We start from the raw sequence: 21,959 nt of genomic DNA on the forward strand, positions 1-21,959 counted from the left end.
GAGCCTCCCCAGTGCTGGCGCCCTGCATGCCTTCCCCACCAGCAGAAAAATGGAGAGGAAAACCACATCAGAGGGGGGGTCAGGTAGAACTAAAAGTGAAAATGTCTCTTTATTGGGGGGAAAAAATGAGATGGAGCTGCTCCTGCTGCCAGAGCCCTGTCCTGCTCCTGCAGATGAGGCAGGGTGGGCACGGGGCATGGAGGCACCAGCTGGAAGCAGCTTCCCCATTAGGGATTTTTGCTGATGATCTAATTATGGCCAAACCCTCTGCAGGTGGTCTGGGGAGGTGCTCCCTGGGGCCGAGCCCTTCACACAGCCTGCAGTCCCTCCTGCCCAGGCCATCCCTGCAAGCGGGACGCTGCCCCCCAGCTGAGCCTGCAGGACCCCTGGCAGCGGGTGGGGAAGCAAGAGAGCGCGTGGGGCTCAGCTTGAGGGTCTCCAGCCACCCAGAGCCAGCTGTCCCCATGTGCTGAGGCAGAGGGAGGCCTGCAGCCCACCCCTGGTGCCATCCCAGCCATGATCCCGCTGCGTGGCACCGCCTCACCTGTGCCCAGGGCTGGGGGCAGCTTGCAGGAGACCCCCGGCCCTGCAGGGCTCACCCACATGCTTCATCCACAGGCTCGCAGCGAGCCTAACGCAGCCCATGATGCTGGGCAGGGGGGCGGAAGAGGAGGAGGAGGGCAGTAATAACTTAATTTTGGGAGTAGGGAGGCTGGAAAGCAAACCTACAGCCCGCTGGTTTAACATCACAGGGCCTCTTGCCAGACCCAAACGCTCGAGCCCACCTGGGAGGGAAGAGCAAAGAAAGCCGAGGGTGTGCAATTCCCTGCCCGCTCCCCTGCCAGGGGAAGGATCCTTTATCTCCTGGGCTTCGGGCTGCCAGCTGGGAGGGGAGAGGAGAAACGAGGGCGCCAGGAGGGACCTGAGGCCTCAGTTAATCGTCTGCCAAAGCAGGGCCCGAGTGTGCTCCTAGATGGATTTCCTCCGCGGCCGCGGGCGCTGCCGGCACCGGGGGCTGCCAGACGACAGCGTGCTCGCCGGGGAGGAGCCGGTCTGGCCCCGCGTGCTCAGGGACACCTCGTCGATTTTGTAGGAGATGGAGTTGTAGTAGACGGGGTTGGTGTGGCAGCTCAGCGTCTCGGGGTGGGAGGGCGCGGGGCTGCCGCACAGCGGGGCTCGGTAGCACAGGCAGGTGCAGAAGGAGGGCACCTTGGCCGAGGAGTTGGCCGAGCGCCGCCGCCTCTCCGCATCCTCCTGGACCAGGGGGATCAGGTTCAGCTGGCTCGTCCGCTCCTCCGCCGGGAGGAAAATGGCCTTGCTGCTCCGGCCAGCCTCGCCGGGCGGCGGGTGGAGGTTGTTGCGGGCCCTGCGCAGCGAGGCCCTCTCCTCGGCGTCCCGCCGCTCGTCCTCCGAGTTCATGGTGAGGAAGCGCAGCACCACCAGGTTGAGGAAGGCGCCGATGACCGTCAGGCCCACCAGGATGTACATGAAGCTGAAAGCCACGTACGGGGGCTTCTTTTGCAGCGCCTCGTTCTTCTGCAGGGCCACGAAGTCGCCGAAGCCGATGGTGGTCAAGGTTATGAAGCAGTAATAGTATGCGTGGAAGAAGGTCCAGCCCTCAAAGTACGAGAAGGCCGCCGCCCCGATGCACAGCGTGCCCATGCAGGACAGAAAGCCCACCAGGACCATGTTCTCCATGGAGACGTTGGTTGTCCTCATGCCCAGGCATTTCTTGACCTTCTTGAGCAGCAGCCGCACGAGGGTGTTCATGCGCTCGCCCAGGCTCTGGAACATGACGAGGGTGAGGGGGATGCCCAGGATGGCGTAGAACATGCAGAAAACTTTGCCGGCGTCCGTGCCCGGGGCAGCGTGCCCATAGCCTGTGGAGGGAAGGGGACAGGCAGGCGTCAGGCCCTGGCGGGGGCTCCCCTGGGAGCCCCTCCCAGATTTAATTTCCCACCGCTGTGGGGAAATCTCTTGCAGGACTCGAGGACAGGCACAGCGACGCCATGAGCCGTAGTGAGCTATTCACCACCATCCCCCCGACCTCCGCTGTGCTGGCGCCCACCTCGCTTCGTTCAACCAGCCAAACCAAACCCCGCGGCCCCTGACCTAAAAGGACGAGTGAGCAACGCGCTGTGAGCAGCCCAGCTGCGTGGGGGGCTCGGAGGAGGTGCCCAAAGCTTGCTGCTGGGTTTCCCTGAGAAACCACCAGGGCTGGAGAAGCCTCTGAAGGTGCCTGCAGAGCAGCACCAGCGAGCAGCTCACAAAGAGGGATCCTTCCTGCACTGCTGCCTGGCCTTTGGCAAACAGATATTTGTGTGTGTGTGTGGGTTTTTTTTTGTTCTTTTTTTTTTTTCTTTTTCCTTTTTTCCGGGTACCTGATGGACTTTTGCTGGAAGAAATGGGGAGAAAATGTGCTCTTTTTACTTTTGTTCAGAGCTCTGACTTGGCTCCACCTCTGTCTCCTTTGCCAGCGGATTTCCAGGGCTCTTAGGGGAAGAGTTAGCACAAAGTGATGGGAAGAGCAGAGGATGACAAACGCATTGTCCTGGGCTCTTGGCGCACCTCCCACTCCAGGAAACTCCTGCAGGTGGTAGGGCTGGGAGCAGAGGACAGCGTTACCCTCGGCCACGCTCTGAGCTGCAAATGCAGGGGCAGCAGGGAGTGACCAGTCTCTAATTGCCGGGTCTGTGCACAAACCCGTGCAATCACAAATGACCAACTTAATTCCTGCATAGCACATCTCTCAGAATACAGAGCAGAAATGCGACTGCAGTGGTAAAGGAGAAAAAAAAAAAAAAAAAAAAAAAAAAAAAAGGCAGTCAGATCCCAGCCTGATAACTGAGTGCAATTATCAGGTCCTAGGCTACCAGGTAATACAACGAGAGCAATGAGGAGGTAAATACAATGATCCAGAAGAGCAGTAAGTGGAAAAACAGCTGTTGTACCCTGAGAGGCTCCTGAAAGAGCGTATGACTGATGCTTTCAAAATGACAAAAGGAATTAGAAAGAGTAAACACAGCTACGTTGGTGCTAAAGCTGAGATTCAGAGCGCAGCCCGATGGAGAGGGAGCTGACACACCAGGCTTTTAAAATATGGCACCTGGGCTGAAATTATTTATTGCACGGGGCGTGTAACACGCTTCCCAATTGTTTGTCACAGACGACAGAGGAATCATGTTAATGAAGCTATAACCTGTCGTGGGGTGAGGGGGATTTTCCCATTTGCCCCGAAACACAGCGTGTTCAGCTCCCCGATGTGTGTGGCCCTTCCACGAGGCTGAGATGAGGAGCTGCTGTTAGCTGCTGGCTGTGCAAGGCAGGATTTGGCCTCAGGGCTCCTGCCCCCAAAAAACATCTGCTGGTTGAGCTCCCAGCCCGAGAAATGACCCAAGCGGGGGTCCCACACCTGCCTGCCCTCGGGGGATGCTCGGGGTGCGTGGATTAATGGAAGTGGGTTAATTAAATGCTGCGAAACACCTATGTGGCTAACCTCAGAGTGAAGGCAGTCCTTGTTGAATTTAGTGTCATTTCATCGTGAGATAGCAGACAAACCACATCTGGGCTCTAGTAAGCGTGTCTACCTGGGGGCTCCATGCAACTCCATCATTCCCCCAACCCAACTCACCCCCATCCCCACCCCCTGTGGGTGCCCGCACCTGTGTAGCTGCTGGGGCTCCCCGGAGCAGCTCTTGCACAGCCCCACAGCTGGAGTTTGGCGGACCCAGAGCCTCCTGCCCGGCTCCCCAGCCCACCTCTCTGCCTGCAACCCTCCGGGGGCCCGGCGTGGCTCCCACCCTTGCACCCAGCCAACTTCTGCAGCCCCGGGACCGGGGGCGCATCGCACCCCGCGGCTCCTGCCCCCCGCTGCGCCTCCCCAACCGCGGGGGGGCCGGCCGGGACCCCCCAGCGAGGCAGAGCCCCCCGCCTGGGGTACCCGGAGCAGGGGCTGGCTGGAGGGGGAGGACCCGGAGGGGATGCGGGGCCGGATGGAAGGGGGGCACCGCGCGCTCCGGCGCTCACCGATGGTGGTGATGACCGTGATGGCGAAGTAGAAGGAGCCGGCGAACTTCCACTGCCTGCCGGCTCGGTGGGGCTCGGCCTGCAGCACCAGCCGCTCCAGCTCCCGGTAATCGTCGGCGGAGAAGCGGTACTTCCTCCGCAGCTCCCCGCGCTTCTGCTCCAGCAGCCGCTTGCGGCCGCTCTCCGCCTCCGACTCCAGCGCATCGAAGACGGCGGCGCCCACCAGCAGGTAGGAGAAGATGCAGAGGATGAGCGCGGCCGTGCGCAGGTTCTGCCGCTTCATGGCTCAGCCCGGGCTCCGCATGGCCCCGCCGTGGGTCCCCCCCTTTCCCCGTCCCCCCCTCCCCGTCCCCGGGCCCCGCCGCCGCGCCCCCGCGCAGCGCCCGCGCCCGCGCACCGCCCCCTGCGCGCCCCCTGCGCGCCCGCCGCCGCCTTGCGCGCCCCCAGCGGCACCCCGAGGTGCCCCCTGCGCGCCCCCGTGCCGGGCCGGGGGGTACTGGGGGCGCTGGGGGCGCGCAGTGGTGCTGGGGGTGCTCAGGACCACCCCGAGCTCTCCAGCAGAATGGGCTGCGGGAGGAGCCGGAGCCCGCGAAGCGGAGGCCCCGCTTTGTCGTCTCTGGCTTCCCGAGCTTTTATGTAAGCCTTCTGCTGCCTTCTTAAAAATAGGATACTTCACTGGTTGGATGGTGTCTGCCTCAAGAACTAAACTCCCCTCCTCTTGATCTGGAATAGGCAAAGCAGGCGAGCAGGATTACATCCCCTCCTGGTGCACCCACCCCACTCAGTCCGGAGAGGACAGGACGATTCGGGCTTTAGCTGCACAAAGGAGGTTTGAGTCAGACACAGTGAAACCTTCCTAACCCCGCAGACAGGGAAACACCAGAACGGATCACCTGAGAGGTTGTGGCAGCCTTGGCGTGGAGGAGTTTGAGGTGGGGAAGGGGACATCAGGCAGAAGTGCCATGGGGACAGCTGATGGCCCTCGGGGCAGGACACCCCTCGCTGCTCCTGCAGCTCCTCCAGCCCTGACCTGTCCACAGCCAGCACCAGGGACACGGCGCCTGTCCTGCTGCAACCCTGAGCTCCTTTCCACCCTGGCCACCTTCCCACTTCCTCGCGGCACCCCGGTGCCAGCACCAGTAGTGAAAGTTGTTCCCAAACAAAAACTGCAGGTGCTGGTGCCCACAAGCTGTGGGAGGATTGCTGTGTGCCACCGCAGCACTCACAGCCCCTAAATCACACGGCAAGGCCTCCGCTGGAGGAATGTGCCTGGTTTGTGTTCTCCTTGGCCTTGCTTGCAGCCCTGCCAATGGGTCCTGGGATGCTGTTGAGTCTCCAAACCTAGGGCAGTGTCAGACCACCTGCAAGAGGAGACGCTCCTCGTGCTGCTGGTAATTCTTTCCACTGGTCAGCAACGACATCTGTGACATCCTACCTTGCAGGAAGGGCACAGCAGTGCTCCTGCTGGTTCCTGGAGAAGACACAGATCTCGCAGTGACCACATCACTCTCTTAGGGGTGATTCTGGGGCCCCAGTGCCCTGCAGCTCCTGTTCTGAGTTCCTCAGGTACTTGGAGCATTAAGACGCTATCCAAAGCCAGCTGCTCCATGCAGCTGCTGCAGCAACGTGCCAGGGCAGGGCCAAATGTGCAAAACACAGGGAGACGCTCTGCAGCCACAGGAGAAGATGGGCACAAGCTGCCTGTGCAATCCCTTTAGCAGCAGCTGAAGGAAGGACATCACTGGTTTCTCCCTTGGGGGGTTGCTGTGAGCATGTGCACAGCCTCTGTGCAATAAAAGCAGCTCAGAAGGAACAAGGGCAGGGTCAGTCTCCCAGCAAGAACCCCCAGCACCAAACCCAGGTTGGAATTGTTTCGTGCTTCCCTGTGAAGCTCGCTCCGTTCAACCTTTGGCTTCCCAGCGCCTTCGCTGTGCTTGGGAAGGTTCACGTGGCACCGGCAGGACCAGAGCAGGCAGGGTAAGGTACCTCAGCATCGATTTCCAGCGAGAAGTTGCGTTATGAGATTAAATGCCTCTTTTTTACTGCACGGGGAGGCAGAGGGCAGGTGAGAGCTCTGGAAATCGAGCAGCAGCTGCGTGGTGTGCTGCTGTTTTCAGAGCCTGTGAGCAGGACAGGCGCTCCTCATCCGGCCAGCCCTGAGTGCAAACAAAGCCAGACCTCATCTGTGCTTCAACAGGGCCTAATTAATGTGTCTAATTGGCTCACATCTAATAATTCGGGGCTGGAAAGGAATTTATTAAAAAGCTTTCCTAGTTTTAATGGATTGAAACAGGCAAAGCTGCTCAGCAGGCTCAGAGGAAAGAGGCTAACACAGGCCGGCAGCAGAGGCTGTTTGGGGGGCTCCCGGAGCTCCTGCTTCCCCCTGGGCAGGAGTTTGGGCAGCACACAGCGCCCTGCCCAGCCGTGCCCGTGCTCCTCTTTGCTAAAAGATAAGGGCAAAGCTGAAGCTGGGGTCTGAGTCCCTGCCTTCTGCTCCTTCCTATGGCTGAGGGACAAGGGGCCATAACTCCCTCCAGGCAGCTGCTTCCCTGTTCCTTTCTGGAGGTGGCTGTAGACGACACCTTGCAGTATCTTTGCATTCTGAAACATCTCAGCAATCTCTCTCCTCGCTGCTGTCTGATGTACGTAGAGATGGGTGCACGCTGCCAGCCATGCTCCAGCTGCTCTGTGCCCCTCGCTCGGTGCTGGCCGGACCCAGCACCCTGGGGTCCCTGACACACCGCCTGCCCTCACACCGCCTGCCACCCTTGGGTGTCACCGAGGGCTGGAGGCAGGGGGCTGGCACCTCCCCGTGCTCAGCCGTGGAGTGCTGCAGGTCGCCGAGTGGCTCAGAGAGCACCGTGGCACGCTCCTCTTCTTCGGTTATTGGAAAAGAACAAATAGATGTTTTCTTCTGCCTTAGTAAAAGCATCAGCTCTTCTGGCTTTAATGCCATTTAATACTGAGATTATAGCCTCGCAATGCCGCAGGATATTTTTAAAGCAATGGATTAGTTCATTTCTAAAAAGGATTAGATACTGAGATACGAGTGCCCACACCAGCTGCAGCAGGCTGGAGCTCCAGGGACTGCCCAGCAGCCCCAGGCGTGTGGGGCGGGGAGCTGGGCACAGTGAGTTGGGCACCTTTAGCTGGGCATGGTGAGCTGGGCATGGCAGCAATCCCCTCTCCACACCAGGTGCCGGCGATGCCCTCTTCTGCAGATACAGAGACTGCTGCCCCGTGACTGCACTGATCGTCCTGCACAACACCCTCCTGCTAGCCAGAACTAGCCTGCCTCTCCTACAGGCCATGCCCTGGGCTATTCGAGGCTCCCCCTGTTTGGTTCCAGAGGTTTGCCCCTGCCGTAGCTGAGGGTGGGAGTCCTGGCACGCCGGGGTGCTGAGCATCACTCAGGATCCTCCTGGCTTTCCCTGGGCTCTGGGATCTCCCTGCTGCCTCCCCCCCGACTCTGTGCAGCCTGGATGGCCGCAGGCACTTTGCTGTGCAATCTGGAAGCTCAGGCAGTGAATTAATAAAGTGCTGGGTGTAGAATGAAAATATAAACCGGTCACCAATGCAGATTGCCTCCATGTGGTTGCTACAGATGAGGCTTGCGGGTTGCAAACCCCAGGGTACGTGCGGGTGGGCACAGCCCCGCGTGTGGCTGTCCTCAGCCTCCTTGCCTGCTCCCAGCCCTGCCAAACCTCGGCTGTGCCTCCTTCTGACACCCTGGCACCCCACAGCCGTGGCAGAGCCCTGCCCCATTTCCTGCCCCATTTCCCTGCCTGCCCGAAGTGGGTGCTGCAGCGCCCGCACGGCCCCATGCCCCTTGCTCCCCACCACAGCTGGAGCCTGGGCAAGGAGCGCAGCTGGGCCGCAGACGTTGATGGTGCTCTTGTCAGTTTGTGACCACAAACTCTATTTTCAGCCTAATAAGTTTTTTATGTGCTTGGAAAGCTGTCAGCTGAGCGTCAGCCAGGCACAAAGTACCTGCCATAAATGCCTGGCCAGCACCCAGCCGGGGAGGTGCTGCACTGCTGCAGCGGGGTTTTGATCTCGGCCACTTCAGTTGGTTCATTTATTTACCTTGAGTACCTCGGCTTCAGTAATAAAACCAAGATAAAATAATAAAGTTCCTGCTTGCTAACCAGTGGAAATACTTGCCGAGAGGCTGCTGGAGCAGAGCAGCCCTGAGTTTGGATGAGTGCCCCCCACGCAGCCAGGCTGCTCCTGGGACAAGGGGCAGAGGCTCGGTGAGGGCTGCCCAGCTCGGTGCCCTGCACGGTGACTCCGGGGACAAGCAGCCACAGCATCGGGCTCACTGCAGGACCACGGCCACATCAGAGCCTTGGCTGAAGGCAGATCAGGGCCTGATCCTGCTCCCACCATGCGTAGTGTCACGGTGCTATATATAAACACCTTCCCTGCTGCGAGCCGGGGCGCAGAGGCTCTGGGAACGCATCGCAAATATTCAAGTATTGGAAATATCCCACTGTAACCGGGGAAAAGTGCGTTGATTATTCACAATGAGTGGTCCCTTCCCTGTGCTGCTGTCTGAAATCAGAGCTCGGGGACTGAGTGGTGCGGAGCTGACTGCCTTCCCCACACCGGCTGGAATGCGCCGGGCACTGGTGTGTTGGGATGCAGTTTGCTTCCTCTCTGGGAGGCTTAATTGGGGAGATGAGAGACATCTGCCCTGAACTGTGAATGCGAAGGGTCCCCTGTGCCTGCCCCAGCCCTGCCCCTTGCTTCCCGGCGCTGCTCAGAGGCTGAGCTGGGTCCCTGGGGCACAGCAAGCGGCAGCAGAGCCACAGCTGCTCCAGGCACCAGCGCCCCGTGAGTCAGCCACAGGGAATCAAATGAGCCCCCGGTTTTTGGGGAGCCGGGCACACCGCCTGTGAGGAGCAGGAGAAGCAGCCTGAGGCTTCCCTGGGACGAGGAGCAGCTGGGTAACTTTCAGGTGTCTCCTTTGAGCCTCCTTTGGGGTGGGAGGTGATGCTGTCCTGGGTTACCATAGGGCACGTCCTAGCAGTGACAGACCCAGGGCATGGGCATTTGGGGTTTCTGGCTTGGGAAGCAGATGTCCACAGATGGAGCCTGCTGCTTGGTCCACCAGTGACCCTCCCGTCCTCACCCCGTGGCATGGGAAAGCAAAATAAAACCTCCCAGCCGGTGCTGTGCTGCTGTGCTGCTGGCTTTGCTCCCCTGGGGACTACCCAGAGCCACCGGCAGCAAGCCCAGGGACGAGGAGCTCTGAAAAGGAGCCAGCCAGGAGGGGGAAAAGGCGCTGACCCCCGCATATCCCCCCTGCACCAACACCCCTGCGCTGGGGGCTGCGGGCGGGCTGGGTGCGGGATGCTGGAGCTGCCGGCTCTGCCAGCAAGGGGCTCGGAGGAGGGATATTGAGAGGGATGCTCTAAAAACCAGCTCATCCCCGCCGAGCCTGGGCTCACGGAGCCCTCCAGGCCCGGTGCAGCCGCAGCTGCTCTGTAACACACATACAAATGCGTGCTACGGCTGCGGCTGCTGCCGAGCTGCAAGTCAGCGCCTCCCGGGCTCCTGCCCCACGCAGGTCCCACCCGCAGCACCTATTTATAACCCAGGCACTGCAGGAGTAATATCAGGCTGGTGGCCTCACACAGGCATGCTAAATGTTGTTCTATTTATACGCTTTGCTCTTCTTACAAGCTGTTGGTCTCCCAGATGCCAAAGCACTGCAGCACAGACAGACTCAGATTTCCTCCTTTCCTGAAATACCCACCAGCAGCACCCAGCCCTGCACATATTTACCATTTTACCATATTTACCGTTACACCTGCAGTAGCTGCAGCTGCTGTCCCTTTCCAAGTGCAGTGGATGCCCTCGGTACATGAGATAACCTGCCGGGTCTGCACCCCTCAAGCACAATGAGACCGTTGTGCTGGAGAGCTGAGCGCTGGGCCTGGGGCTGCATCTCTGGGTGATGGGGCTTTGGGTTTCCCCATCCCTCTTCCCATCCACCCCAGCCACCTTCTTTCAGGATGTACCAGCTGCACCAAGCTCCACGTAGCATTAATTTCAGCCATGCATCACACACTGTGAACGCCAGTGGGGGCAAATCCTCTTTTCAGGCTTCAGACTCCTTCTAAAAATCTGTGCAAAGTAAAAATAAAGATTTAAACAGAGCTGAGTCCTCTGCATCTAGCTGTCAATGGCAGGGATGTGTTCTTGCATGGGGTTCTGCATGCCAAGCCAAACAGTTTGGCATTCTAGGGAAATGAAGGGCTCGTGCGTCTGTGCCTCTGTGCTCATGCCTGTTAATTTTGCCTGAATGGCTTCCCCAGGCTGTCGGCTCAGAATTGTCTTTAACATAATAAATCTCAACCGTGCTTGCAACAAACCCTCGAGTAAGAGAGGTTTATTTAATGAAAGAAGAAACGCTGCCAAATTTCTGGGCCTGATCTCGATCCCATTAATGCCAGCAGAATTCCCACCACGTTGGGTTGTTGGTTGAGCCTGACATGGGGAAAGTGATTAAAAATCTCCATCAGTCTGATTCTGGTGGCTCACTGCTCTGCTGTGCTGTGCCAGGGCTGGGCAGGAGGGCAGGCACTGGGGGTGGGATTCCTCTCGCCTAATTTTGGGCAGCCAGCTGTCTGCAGCAGAGGGGACAGCTCTGGGTGCCAACCCAGGCACTGCTGTGGCTGCTCCGGGGGCACTGATCCCTTCTGCCACATGAGCACTGGGGCACAGCCCTGCCAAAACACTGCCAGCCCCCCAGGACAGGGGGAGGACAAGGAGAAGGAGGGACACAGCAGCTTCCTGCTGTCCCTGTCCCCTTGTTGGTCACCTAAGGGACAGTGCCACCACACCTGGTGGCTCGGAGGGGCCAGAGGGTGCCCAGAGGTGCCCAGGCACCGAGATGTCCCCTGTGGGACAGCAGCTGATCCTTGCCAGGGAGCAAGGGCTGGAGGAAGAGCGGCTGCTTTGCTCTCCATCACCCAGCTGAGAGAGCCAGGCTCACGTGCCAGCAGTTGTGCTTAATTACATGCAGCTAATAAAGGGCAGGAGCTCGGCTGTGCTTGTAGAGAGCAGTGCTGGCTGAGGACTGGAGAGTACAAGGTACTACAAAAATCTCAGAGGCATCATCCCAGCCTGTGGTTCCTTAATGGCTTTTGGTGGTTTGAGAGCTGTGGGACGCAGAAAAATGAGCTGTGTTGGGACTGCAACAGTTCCTGGGGCTTGGAGCTGGGCCTTGGGATGCTGATCTTTAAATCATCCTTAATGATGATGTGGGGGGCATTGGAAAAGGGAGGTGGGTGGGAGGGCATTTCCTTTTTTTTTTTTTTTTTTTATCAGGAAAGGAGTAAAAGGATCAGAGGAGTAAAAGGTCAGAGCTCTGGAAGAGCACAGATCCTGGGGACATACAAGCAGCAGAGGGCAGCCGTGGTCCTAATGCCCCAAACACCTGCTGCAGGGACAAAAGATCAGCTCACCCCAGAACTAAACTTTGCCTTTTGGTTTCCTGAGGATGAGGCAGGAGATGAAAGTTTTGGGGCTGTGCTGGATCCCAGCAGACCCAGAGTAGGCTCTGGGGATCTCTCTGCCAGCTGCCTGGGCACTCTCTCTGCAGAGCCTGGGGAGCTCTGCTGCTCCTGCCTGCCCGACAGCTGGCTCCTGTGCCCCTGTAAGGCTCTAACAGAAGTCAGACGACTCAGGACTGAAAGCAATAAGTGTTTATTTGCACATTAGGCGTGTTAGCTCTGCCTGAAAGCCAGCCACGGCTTCCTGCATAGAGCAGTGAGGTGGGGCTGTGAGCAGCTGCTGCCTGGTAAGACTTTGCTCCGACACGCAGTGCTCCTGGGCTGGTGCTTTCCCAGCACGGGGCGTTTCTAACTCACAGCCCCCCTCCTTCAGCAGGGGTGCGAAAGCTGCTGCTGCAAAGCACTTTGCAGGACTGAAGGCAGTCTCCATTTCACAAGGACCAAAACATTTCAGCTGTTTGTGGTGGGGAACACGGAGAGCAGGAGAACTGCTCAGGAGCCTCTGCAGCAGAGCCCCACGGCCACCCCCCAGGCACTGGTGCACATCCTGCCCTCCCCAGCCACCCTTATCTCCAGAAGTCTTCGAGCCTCTCTTCAGATGGCATTTGGACATCTAATTTGCACCAGACACGTCTAATTTTGAACATCCTCGTGGGGCTGGATGGGAGAACAAGCTGCAGCCGCCCACCTGCAGGGCTCTGCGGGGAGCTGCCTGCCGAGCCCCGGGTTCGGGCTGCTGCTGACATTTGCTTTGTACAGAACAATAAGGATAAAAAAAAAAAAAAAAAAAAAAAAAAAAAAAAAAAACAAACAAACAAAAAAAAAAACTTTGGAAACTTCTAAATGCCAATTTGTTGTTGCCTGCTATGTGGTGTTCCAGAAGAGAGTGAGTAATGTTGAAATACTTTTTTTTTTTTTTTTTTTTTGTCCATGAAGAAGGTGGGCAGCGGAGGATAACAGATCCTGAAGCAGCTCAATCGCCCAGAACATCTAGCCCAGCAGCTGGCATGGTTTAGTCATACGTTTAAACTGAGTTATTTTTATGAATATTTCCTTTTCCAAAGCACTTCCTCTCTCAGCAGCCCGGCAATAGTAGTTCAATTACCACTGCCCTCTCCTTGTGTGAGGGAGGGAGCCCACCTCCAGTCCATGTCCCCCCCAGAAGTCTGGCAGCTTGAGGGTGCTGCGGGGCCAAGCATCGCTTGTCCCCGTTCCTCACTCGTCGAGAAGCCCAAAATGCAGCCAAGGGCTGTTAACCCCCCTCAGACTGCTGCATTGGAGGCAGGGTTGAGAAATATTTCAGGAATGGGGTAAAGGCAGCATCTATTTTGTTCCATCTCCTGGCATGTTGTAGGCAAAGCAGTTGGGTTTGGTAGCTTTACTCTAAAACCTCACCCCGCTTCGGTGTCTGATGCCCGTGGTCCTGTCTGTCCCTGGCACCAGGGTCAGGTGTGGTGGTGGGGACGAGGGGCTGATACCAAGAAGGAGCCAAGCACAAGCCAATGCAGCACATCTTTTGGGGAAGGAGTTGTGCTGGGTGCCTCAGAGCTCATCAGAAGCCTCCTGCTCACCGGAGATGTTGCTCGTCCTCGTCTCAAGCGCTTGGCGAGAGTTTTCCCTTGTGAAGGCAGACTCCAGGGACTTCTTGGCCCTTCGGTAGATGGTTCTCAAACGTGAGGTGCAGTCCTTGCTGGTCATTACGTAGAGCAGGGGGTTGAGGGCACTGTTGAAGCTGGCCAGGCCCCTGGTCACCTGGTAGGAGACGTAGATGTCCCTTGAAGCCTGCGTGCAGGACCCTTGCAGTTGCCAGCGCCGGGACAGCAAGTTGAGGTTCCTGAAGACGTGGTAGGGGAGGAAGCAGACAGAGAAGAGGACCATCACGAGAACCACCAGTCTGATGCTCCTTCTCCTGAGGCCGGGGTCCATGGTGTCGTTCCTGCAGAGCACCACCACCACGTGGCAGTAGCAGCCAACGATGATGAGGAAGGGCACGACGAAGCCGGTGGCGGTGACTGCTGCGGTGTACGCCAGGTACCTGTCCAGGCTGTCCTGCTCCGTGGTGTCGTGGCACTGCGTCCCCGTGGGGTTCATCTTGCTGAAGGCCAGGTCGGGGGCCACCTGCGCCACCACCCACCCCCAGACCGCGGCGCTGAGCCACGCGGAGGAGAAGAGCTCCTGGCACCTACCCCGCGCCCGCAGCGGGTGCACGATGCCCAGGTAGCGGTGGAGGCTGATGCAGGTGAGGAAGCCGATGCTGGCGTAGAGGTTGAGGTGGAAGAGGCCCCGTGTCAGCCGGCACCAGGCCCTGCCGAAGGGCCAGGTCCTGCCCCGCAGGTAGTAGCTGATGAGGAAGGGCAGCGTGCCCACGTACAGCAGGTCGGCCAGGCCCAGGTTGCCCACCAGCAGGCTGAGGGGTCCGCGGGGGGTGGCCCGCAGGTGCCACAGCCCCAGCGCGTTCCCCACCAGCCCCAGCGGGGTCACCACCAGGTAGACGCCGGGCAAGAAGTGATGGGCGAAGGCGGCGTTGATGGGGCACGGGGCGCTGCTGGAGTTGCCCGAAAGCGGAGCCTGGGCCGCCATCGGGTGCTGCAGCAGCTGGCCGGGGACTGGGGAGGAAACAGGGCGGTGCTGGCAGCGGCGGTGCCTGAGGCGGCGCTTGCAGCAGCAGCAGGATCCGGCCCGGGGCTCTGGCTGTCCTCGCCTCCCCTCTCTGATGCCCTTTGGCCGGGGGCAAGGGGAGCAGAGAGCCCGGAGGTGGATGGCTGAGGCCGTCCCCTGCTCAGCACCCTGTTGTCAGCCCCTGGATGTATTTTGAGACCGGCGCCAGGGCCCCAGCTATTTCTGGTGGTGCTGGAGGGGGCGGGAGGAAGGGATGCATGCACGGGGGTGGCCCTGAATTGCAGCCGGTGGGAGAGCTCTGCAGCTCGCTGCTGTGGCTCTGTCCCATCCCATCGGGGTGAAGGGGGTCACCCCATCCCCCAAAACAGCCTAAGCACCCCGTGACAGCTTACTGCTGCTGCCCATCTTACATCCTTCCCCCAAACACAGACAGAAATCCTCCTCCTCCTCTGAGTAGTTTTGATCCATACTTTGTTATTGCTTGCCTGTGGGGTGAAGTCTGAGGGCTGCAGGCATCCCCAGGGTGTGCAGCTGCAAAGAGGTTCCCGTGGGGACACGGCTTTTCCGACCATGGCAGGGTGGGGTATTTGTGGGACTGTGCTCTTGGCATGCCACTCCGTCCAGAAATTCACTCACACTAGAGGTGCACCAATACCAAAAATGCAAAAAAAATCTTGTTTTGTTGTTGAGCACTGCACCCTTGTGCCCAGGGAGGTATGTAAAAGTGCTTAGTTTTACCGAGAGGCTCACCAGCCCTTTCCCAGCCATCTCCACATGTTTAAAAATCACCGGATGGAAAAAAAAAAAAAAAAGGTTCTGCATGGTGTTTACTCATGCAGTGGCTCACAGTTTCTCTTTCGGAGGCTACATGTGCTTGCTAGGAAACGACCTGCGATGCATGGCTCACCGCGGGCGCAGCCGGATCACCCACTGCTCGTGCACGGATGTGGTGGTGGCGTGTGAGGGGAGCTGGGTTCTGGTTGGGGTTGAGCATTAGGGGTGACCACAATTATCTGTGGGATAAACTCTCTGCATCCACACCCCGAAGGGCAGGCGAAGCCCAGAAGTCACGGTGTCGGGGGCTGCGACAAGCACAAACCCCACAAAGGCATGTTTCCAGGGCAGCAGGGCTTCAGGGGGAACGGCAAATGTTGTGAGCCTCACAATCCAATCTCAAGAGTCGATTTCCCTCTTTCCTTGGGGAGAAATAGCTCTGATTTATTTGGATTCGTTAATTTATTGTTTAGGTGTTCTCTGCTGAGTGAATCAGGGAGAAGTGACATTTTGCTGCCAGGAAAACAAAACAAAAACAAAAAAAAGAGGTGTGTAGAGTCATTGCTGTGTGGGATTTGCAGGTTGCCACTTAAAAAGTGACCTTTTTGGTGTTTGTTGTCATCCAGAGGTGGCTGAGAGCTGGGAAATCACCTTAGTGGCCTCGTCCCACCATGAGAACTGGCTTCAAAACAGGATTTTCAGTACACCGAACACGTTTTCTCAGTGTCAACAGAGGAACATTGTGGTTTTAAGGTCTATGTGAGCCTCATGTCACAGCTTTTGTGGCACAGCCACCACAGAAGTAAAAAGAAAGAAAAAAGGCCCAGAAAAGCTGTGGCTGGGGCCAAGTTCACTCTGCAGTTTGCTGCCTGCCAGAGGTTTGCCGTGTTCCGATAGCAAACTGAATTAAGGATCTGCACTCGGGCAGCACACCAGATGATCACGGTAAATAATTCTCGTTGTAAACAAGGTTTTGCTTTTACTGCGTGAGCAGTGAGATTTTGTTTTTCTTTATTTTTTTTTTCCTCAAAGAGGTGGCTGAAAGTGCCATTGACATTTATTTTCAGCACTTTCAGGGACTGGGGGAGCGGGCAAGCAGCTGCTCAGCCCTGCTGGTTTTTCCTGCTGCTGGCCCAGGGATGTATTTAATCCAGGCCGACACGCTGCCACAGAGGTTTCAACACTTTAATTCCATGGATACACACCCAAATCATGCATCCCTCGCCTGGACACACAGCCTAGACCACTGCTTCCTGGCCATGGGCTGTGCGATGCCTCTGCTCACTTCTGCGAGGCCGTTAGAGGGCATTTGGGCTGCGTTTCTGCATGGCCCCCACGAGGCTTATTGCTGGGGAAAAACAAACGCAGAGCTGCTCAGCAGCTCTCCAGCCTGTTGTCACAATTTGTTTTCCCTTCTCCTGCCTTTGCTTTGGCCCTCAGCTTTGGGGGTACGTGCCTGGGTGCTTGGTGGTGTCTGGTGCCACGGAGTGGTGCCTCCTCTGTCTGAGCTCCTCGCTCGCCAAAGCCCTGCCAAACCGCCGGGGCTTTGGGGAGGAGGAGGCCAGGCGGGGCAGGAAGGGTCCTGCTGATCCTGGAGGGATGTGGGGAAGGTGAATGCGAGCAGCCACAGGGATGCCTCTGCCGACACCCAGGCACACAGTGGCTGCCTGGCAGTGGGATGGGTGAGCGCGTTGCTGAGCCCCACAGCCCGAGCCCTGGCACTGGGAGTCCTGTTGGGGGTCTCCCTGTGCCAACCCCCACAGAGCAGAGCGGTGTGTGTGGTGCTCAGCAAAGGAACAGCACTGCCCAGCCCTCTCCAAAGCCCCACCGGCCCAAGAAAGGACCAAGTCCCTGCTTCTCAGGTGGGTTCATGCTTGGGACGAGGTTTCCTCATTTCATGCAGCCAAAGAAACTTGGGGATGCTGCCCAGTAACCCGGCCTGGGGCAACAGGGTGCACGTGGTGGGCGTAGGGATCCTGTTCCCTATTTCCACCCTCCTTTGTAGGCAAGATCTGTCAGTTCTTCCTCAGTTTCCCCAAGGACAAGTCCTCCATCTCCGCCGAAACTACGGTGCCATGGGCTTGTGCCAGACTCTTTGCTGGGGCGAGGCGTTGGCTCCGGGCTGCAACCAGGGTGGGCACGGCCACAAACGCCCTCCTCATCCCCTCTGGAAAGGCAGAGCAGAGTGATGGGGTGGTGGAGGGGTGGTGACATGCTCCCCGCGTCTGGGGAGCTGGGACATGCAGCAGCAGGGACACATGGAGCAGGAAAGTGCTGGCTGCATGTGATCGAGGCAGTTGTGCAGTGTGTTTACACTAGGGTCATGCCAGGCTAATGAAAGGGATGGAAGAGCCCAGCCCCAGTGTACCCAGGCAGGAGCTGCAAGCACAGCCTCTGCCACAGGGACAGGTCCAGCCTGGCTGCAGGGTGCAGAGCCACACGGGACCCACGATGCTCTCGGATTCAGACATCCAGAGCCTCCAAACTCAGGGCTGCTCCTGCTGCTGGGTGGCTGGGGTACGTCCCAAGCGCACCCACCACCAGCAGGTGGTTTGTCTTGCCCAGGGATAGGTTTGGCTTGTGGCTGGGGTGTGCACGGGTACTCGTGCTGGCTGGAACACCCCGTTCCTGGTCAGAGTTGTTGCCCCGAGGTTTTGGCTGCCCCGAGGCCCTCACTTACCGCAGGGGGTGCCACTGGCAGGGCCGGGCAGGGTCTGGCCATGCAGAGCCTCCTCTGTGTCTCCAGGCGGCAGGAGCGGTTCTGGTTGGAGACACGGGTGGAGATGCCCACGCCACAGGTGGCTGAGCAGGCGCTCCACTCCGTGCCCCACGGCCGGCACGGGTACGGCACCACCGGGGATGCTGCTGCGGGGGCTGGATGGACACAGAGGATGGAGAAAGAGAGCTTGGAACCCAGCACCACGCTGCGTGCCAGGATGGGTGCTGCGACGTGATCCTGCACGGCGGGGAGACGTGCAGCGAGGTGCCTCCTGTTGGTGCTCTCCAAGCCCTCACCACCATGTCCTCCTCTTACCTGCCCTGGCATCCTGGAGCCGCTCTCCAGCCTCGCAGACCCACTCGGGGCAGCACTTGCCCGGGATGTCCACTCGCCGCGGGTGGGGGCAGTCTGGGGTGGGCAGACGCACGTCCTCCTGGCAGAGCGGGACGCAGGTGAAGCCCCCGTCCAGGCAGCGGCACTGCAGCTTGCAGCTGGGCTGGAAAACCTCCCCGTCCCGATAGATCCGGCCGTTCACCTCGCAGCCCTCCTCCACATCTTCAACTGCAACGACAGCCCCGGAGCCCGTCAGGGACAGGTAAGGGGGGGAGGGCGGAGGGGTAAAAAGGGTGGCTAGGGGTTGCAAGGGGCAGAGGTGCAGGGTGGGTGCGGGTTTGCTGCTGATCACCTGCAGCAGTGTGTGCATCACCCCTCTTCCCCTTCCCTGCTCCCTCTGCTGAGCTCTTCACGTGTTTTTTTTCAGAGCAGTAGCTCACCAGTTGGTGAGAAACCCGCTGCCCTCTGGCTCTGCCTATATCCCTCAGGGTTTTCAGACTTAAAAAAAATTTCTCTGCAATTTCTCTGCAGCACCTCAGCCTCCAGCCCCAGCAGGGCGACTGGTACTGCAGCATCCCTGAGCCCACCCTGGTTCAAATCACCCCCAAAACCCATCTAGCAACCACTGGCTGGAGGAACAGCACAGCCCCAAGGCCATCTGCATGCATCATCCTCAATAGAGCTGCTCTTGAGGATGTGTCCAGGTCGCTGGTTGCAGGCTCCATGGTGCCTGGAGCCTGAGGGCTTCCTGGGGGGGGGACACAGGCGCTGCGGTGCTCACAGTTGCAGGTGGCTCCGGTGCCCGTGCTGTAGTCACAGACGAGGCCCTGGCTGCGGTCGCAGACGTGGAGGAAGTCGCAGGGCTCTCCCAGGCGCCGTGCACACACCTTGCAGCAGCCGCAGCCATCCAGGACCAGGGGAGAGCCGCGGGGGCAGCGGGGAGGCACCCAGGGGCAGTAGCACGGCCGGCGGCACAGCTGGGCACACACCTGCGGGGACAAAACCATCGCTGGCTGCTTGGCTGACGGCTGCTATTTCACTAGGACGGCCAGGGAACCCGCTCTGAATGTCGGTCACGGTGGGGTGGGGGCAGGGTTTTGGTGGAGGGAGGCTCCACACATCCATAGGAATACGGCAAGGCAGCCTGGAATGGTGCCGTCCTCGTAGGGCGTGATGGGCACCTGCAGCTCCCATGGAAAACAGGGGGAACAAGGCATGTTTTGCATGAAGGAGGCTTAACAGCTCTCATTTGTGCCAAGACATGTGGCAACGTGTTTGCAGTGGGGGAGCAGAAGCCAAATGAAGCTCACTGCTGTCCCTTCTGGTCCACCTGCCTCCTCTGCCCGGCTCGCTGGGTGAGGAGCACGTAGATAGATGGGCTTTCAGGGATTGGGAGCCAAATTTCTCCTCCCAGCTACGTGGAGTGATGACTTTGGCAGGTCTGTGCACCACGGTTGTTTGCCTGCCCTGCTGGCTGTTTTCCAGGGCCGTGCCTGCAGGGGCTGACCCAGGCAGGTAGGTGCTCATGCCCGTGGTTTGTGCTGCACACACCATTACCCCGGCACTAACAGCTTCTGCAGGCAGCGCTCGTCTCGTGTCCGACAGGGACGGCTGCTGGGGCTGTTGCATGTTGGGCCTGAAGCCAAATGGTTTGGACCTGCCATTTGGAAGCGAATTCTTTCCAATCCTGGCCCGGACAATGCCGGTATGGATGTGAGCCCTGCCTGCACGTGAGCCCCGTGCTCCCCTCCTGCAGCACTACGCCCATGGCACCTCCAGCACCTGCTCAGTGAATGCGCAACCCAAACCAGCCCTGTCCTGAGCCAGACATGGGTGTCTGCTGAGCCTGCCAGGAGATGATGGATTCAGCTGGAGCACATGGATTTTACAAACCATCTTCCTCTCTTTTTTAGAATTTCTCCCTCCAGCATCAAGCCTGGCATGACCAGCTAGGGATGGGTACAGGTGTGCTGTCTGCTCACCTGCTTGCTCACCAGATGTTTTTTTATTGACCTGTAGAAGTGTCAGTGCCAGGAATTAGAGATAAAATATGCCCAAAAAGGGCTGGGCAATCCCTGTTCCAGTTTTATCAATGAGCAGCAGAAGCCAGCGAGACCCGGGCAGGGACTGGAGGACCAGCTGTGATATGATGGCAAGGTCTGGGCTGGGGACAAGAGGCTGCTGGTGATGTTCCAGAAATTCACCGAGTACTCCTGGGGTAGGAGCCATTCCTCAGTCACAGCTTAACAGGGAGCCAAGAGCATTTTTCATCTTTCAGGTTTCTATTACAGAACAATATTTTAGAGAGATTAGCCAAGCCAACTCCATTAATCCATTTCCCCTTGCTCCCTGTAATTAACTCGTCATTAGATGAAAATGTGGCTCCTATTAGAGATCTTAAGTGCCTGGGAAAGCAGTGAAATGGGCACGAAGCTGCTGAGATGTCCCTGCCTGCACAATGTCTGACTTGAGATTCAAGCAGCGATGAGAAGAATTTGGAGCTGCGCGCCCCCCCCCCCCCCCCCCCCCCCCCGCCTTTCAAAACTCTGCACAGGGAGCGATGCCACGCAGAAAGGAGGGAAAAAACAAATCATAGAACAACCCAAATCCTGTCAGAGGTATCCGACAGCTCCATGTGAGCATCCTGGGATGAGCAGATGGCTGGGCACCCCTGGGGCTGGTGCTCGCTGCCCGGCCAGCACAGAGCGAGGAACCTGTGGGAGCTGGCACGGAGCCACAGGGAAGGGGCGAGCAAGCAGAGCACATCGCTGCTATTCCTGCCTGCACCACGGCAGCATTTGGCCCACAAGCATTAAGACCCCGCTGGTTAATTCGAGCTCTCTCCCAAGCACAGCTCTGCCTCTGCGAGGCTGCAGCAAGGCAGCCTGCCTGCCAGCGGGAGCTAGGGCTCGAGCCAGCACCGGAGCCTGAGCCTCCTTTTGGGAGAGCCGGGTGCTTCCCCGATGAGGCTACAGCCACCCGGTGCCCCGTCTCCCTTACCTTGGAGAGGATGCAGAGCAGGGAGAGGAAGAGGAGCTGTTTCTCCAGCCGGAGCCTCATGCTGCTCGCCCCGCGGCACTTGGGCACATCGCCCCCCGGGCGGCCAGAGGCAGCAGCGTGTTTGCGGGCTTTAAAGCCCTGAGTGGGTCCTGCTGGTGTTTATACTCTCCCTGCTCTGATGTCACTCCCAGGCTCCAATATAAACAGGAGTAGGTTTGGACGAGCCTCAAGATTTGCTTCTTTTCTTTTTTTTTTTTTTTTTTTTCCAGCCGACATTCCAGCTGACATTTCCACTCCCCTCAAGGTGAGAGCGTGCTGCCTGCCAGGAGAGCAAGCGAAGGGAAGGGACGCTGTCCCCAGGGATGTGGGCATGGCAGAGGGGGCCACGGTGCCCACAGAGATGGCCAAAGCCTCTGCCTGCTACGTGTTGGCTGCCAAACAGAGCCAGCACTGTTCTTCAGGGTTGTGAAAGGTCTGGGGTAGCTGTCCACCCGAAATCCAGTCTGGGAAATGCAACTCTGGCACTGCTGATTTCAAGCCTTGTAAACCCAAACTCAGCTCCTGAAAAAGCTGTGACCGAGTCCACGAGGACTTCAAAGCAGGTGACAGGTCCCCAGTTTCCTGCAGAGCCGTCCCTGAGCTCAGCCCCCCGGGCACAGAGCTGCCGCATGCGAGCATGGGGAGGGCAGGGCAGGAAGGCTGCAGGGCCAGCTCTGCGGTCACCGCCAGGATTCTCTGCTCTGGTTCTGCTTCGTTAGCTGCTGTCGGGCTGTTAACGAGGCTGTGGCAGCCCATGCTGCTGGTCACCCCTCTGTGTCGGGGAGCGGTGCAGCCGCAGTGCCTCTACCAGCAGTGGCTCGAGAGGAGCCAGAGCCCTGATGTAGCCTCGCTGCAGGGGACAGGGAATTCAATTCATTATCCCGGGCTTGTTTATTGCAAATCCAGATTAATGGGCATGGCTTCAT

The 21,959-nt window shown here is 58.5% G+C and overlaps 3 protein-coding genes across 4 annotated transcripts; all 3 read right to left on the reverse strand.

Annotated features, from left to right (window-relative positions):
• Positions 1 to 10,154, reverse strand: KCNK15 (potassium two pore domain channel subfamily K member 15). 2 transcript variants are annotated; one of them, XM_082773678.1, is made up of 2 exons: positions 9,834 to 10,154; positions 1 to 1,880 (listed from the first exon to the last, which is right to left on the reverse strand). In XM_082773678.1, the coding sequence occupies exons 1-2, from the start codon at positions 9,895 to 9,897 to the stop codon at positions 970 to 972; spliced, it is 975 nt and encodes a 324-aa protein (XP_082629804.1). In that variant the 5' UTR covers positions 9,898 to 10,154; the 3' UTR covers positions 1 to 969. The 2 variants fall into 2 exon arrangements, with proteins under 2 accessions (XP_082629804.1, XP_082629803.1); XM_082773677.1 differs by lacking the exon at positions 9,834 to 10,154 and adding an exon at positions 4,027 to 4,327.
• A 2,217-nt stretch (positions 10,155 to 12,371) lies between these two features.
• On the reverse strand, positions 12,372 to 14,218 carry LOC309884203 (P2Y purinoceptor 1-like). The gene has a single exon (XM_082772943.1). It carries the CDS (start codon positions 14,127 to 14,129, stop codon positions 13,092 to 13,094), a length of 1,038 nt encoding a protein of 345 aa, XP_082629069.1. The 5' UTR covers positions 14,130 to 14,218; the 3' UTR covers positions 12,372 to 13,091.
• Positions 14,219 to 15,941: 1,723 nt separating this feature from the next.
• Positions 15,942 to 21,376, reverse strand: CCN5 (cellular communication network factor 5). Its single transcript, XM_082773135.1, has 5 exons — positions 20,995 to 21,376; positions 18,776 to 18,983; positions 17,977 to 18,222; positions 17,623 to 17,816; positions 15,942 to 17,109 (listed from the first exon to the last, which is right to left on the reverse strand). Exons 1-5 carry the CDS (start codon positions 21,052 to 21,054, stop codon positions 17,101 to 17,103), a joined length of 717 nt encoding a protein of 238 aa, XP_082629261.1. The 5' UTR covers positions 21,055 to 21,376; the 3' UTR covers positions 15,942 to 17,100.
• Positions 21,377 to 21,959: the final 583 nt, after the last annotated feature.

The sequence above is a fragment of the Aythya marila genome (genome assembly GCF_965140915.1).
Source record: "Aythya marila genome assembly, chromosome: 16".
Lineage (NCBI taxonomy): Eukaryota > Metazoa > Chordata > Aves > Anseriformes > Anatidae > Aythya > Aythya marila.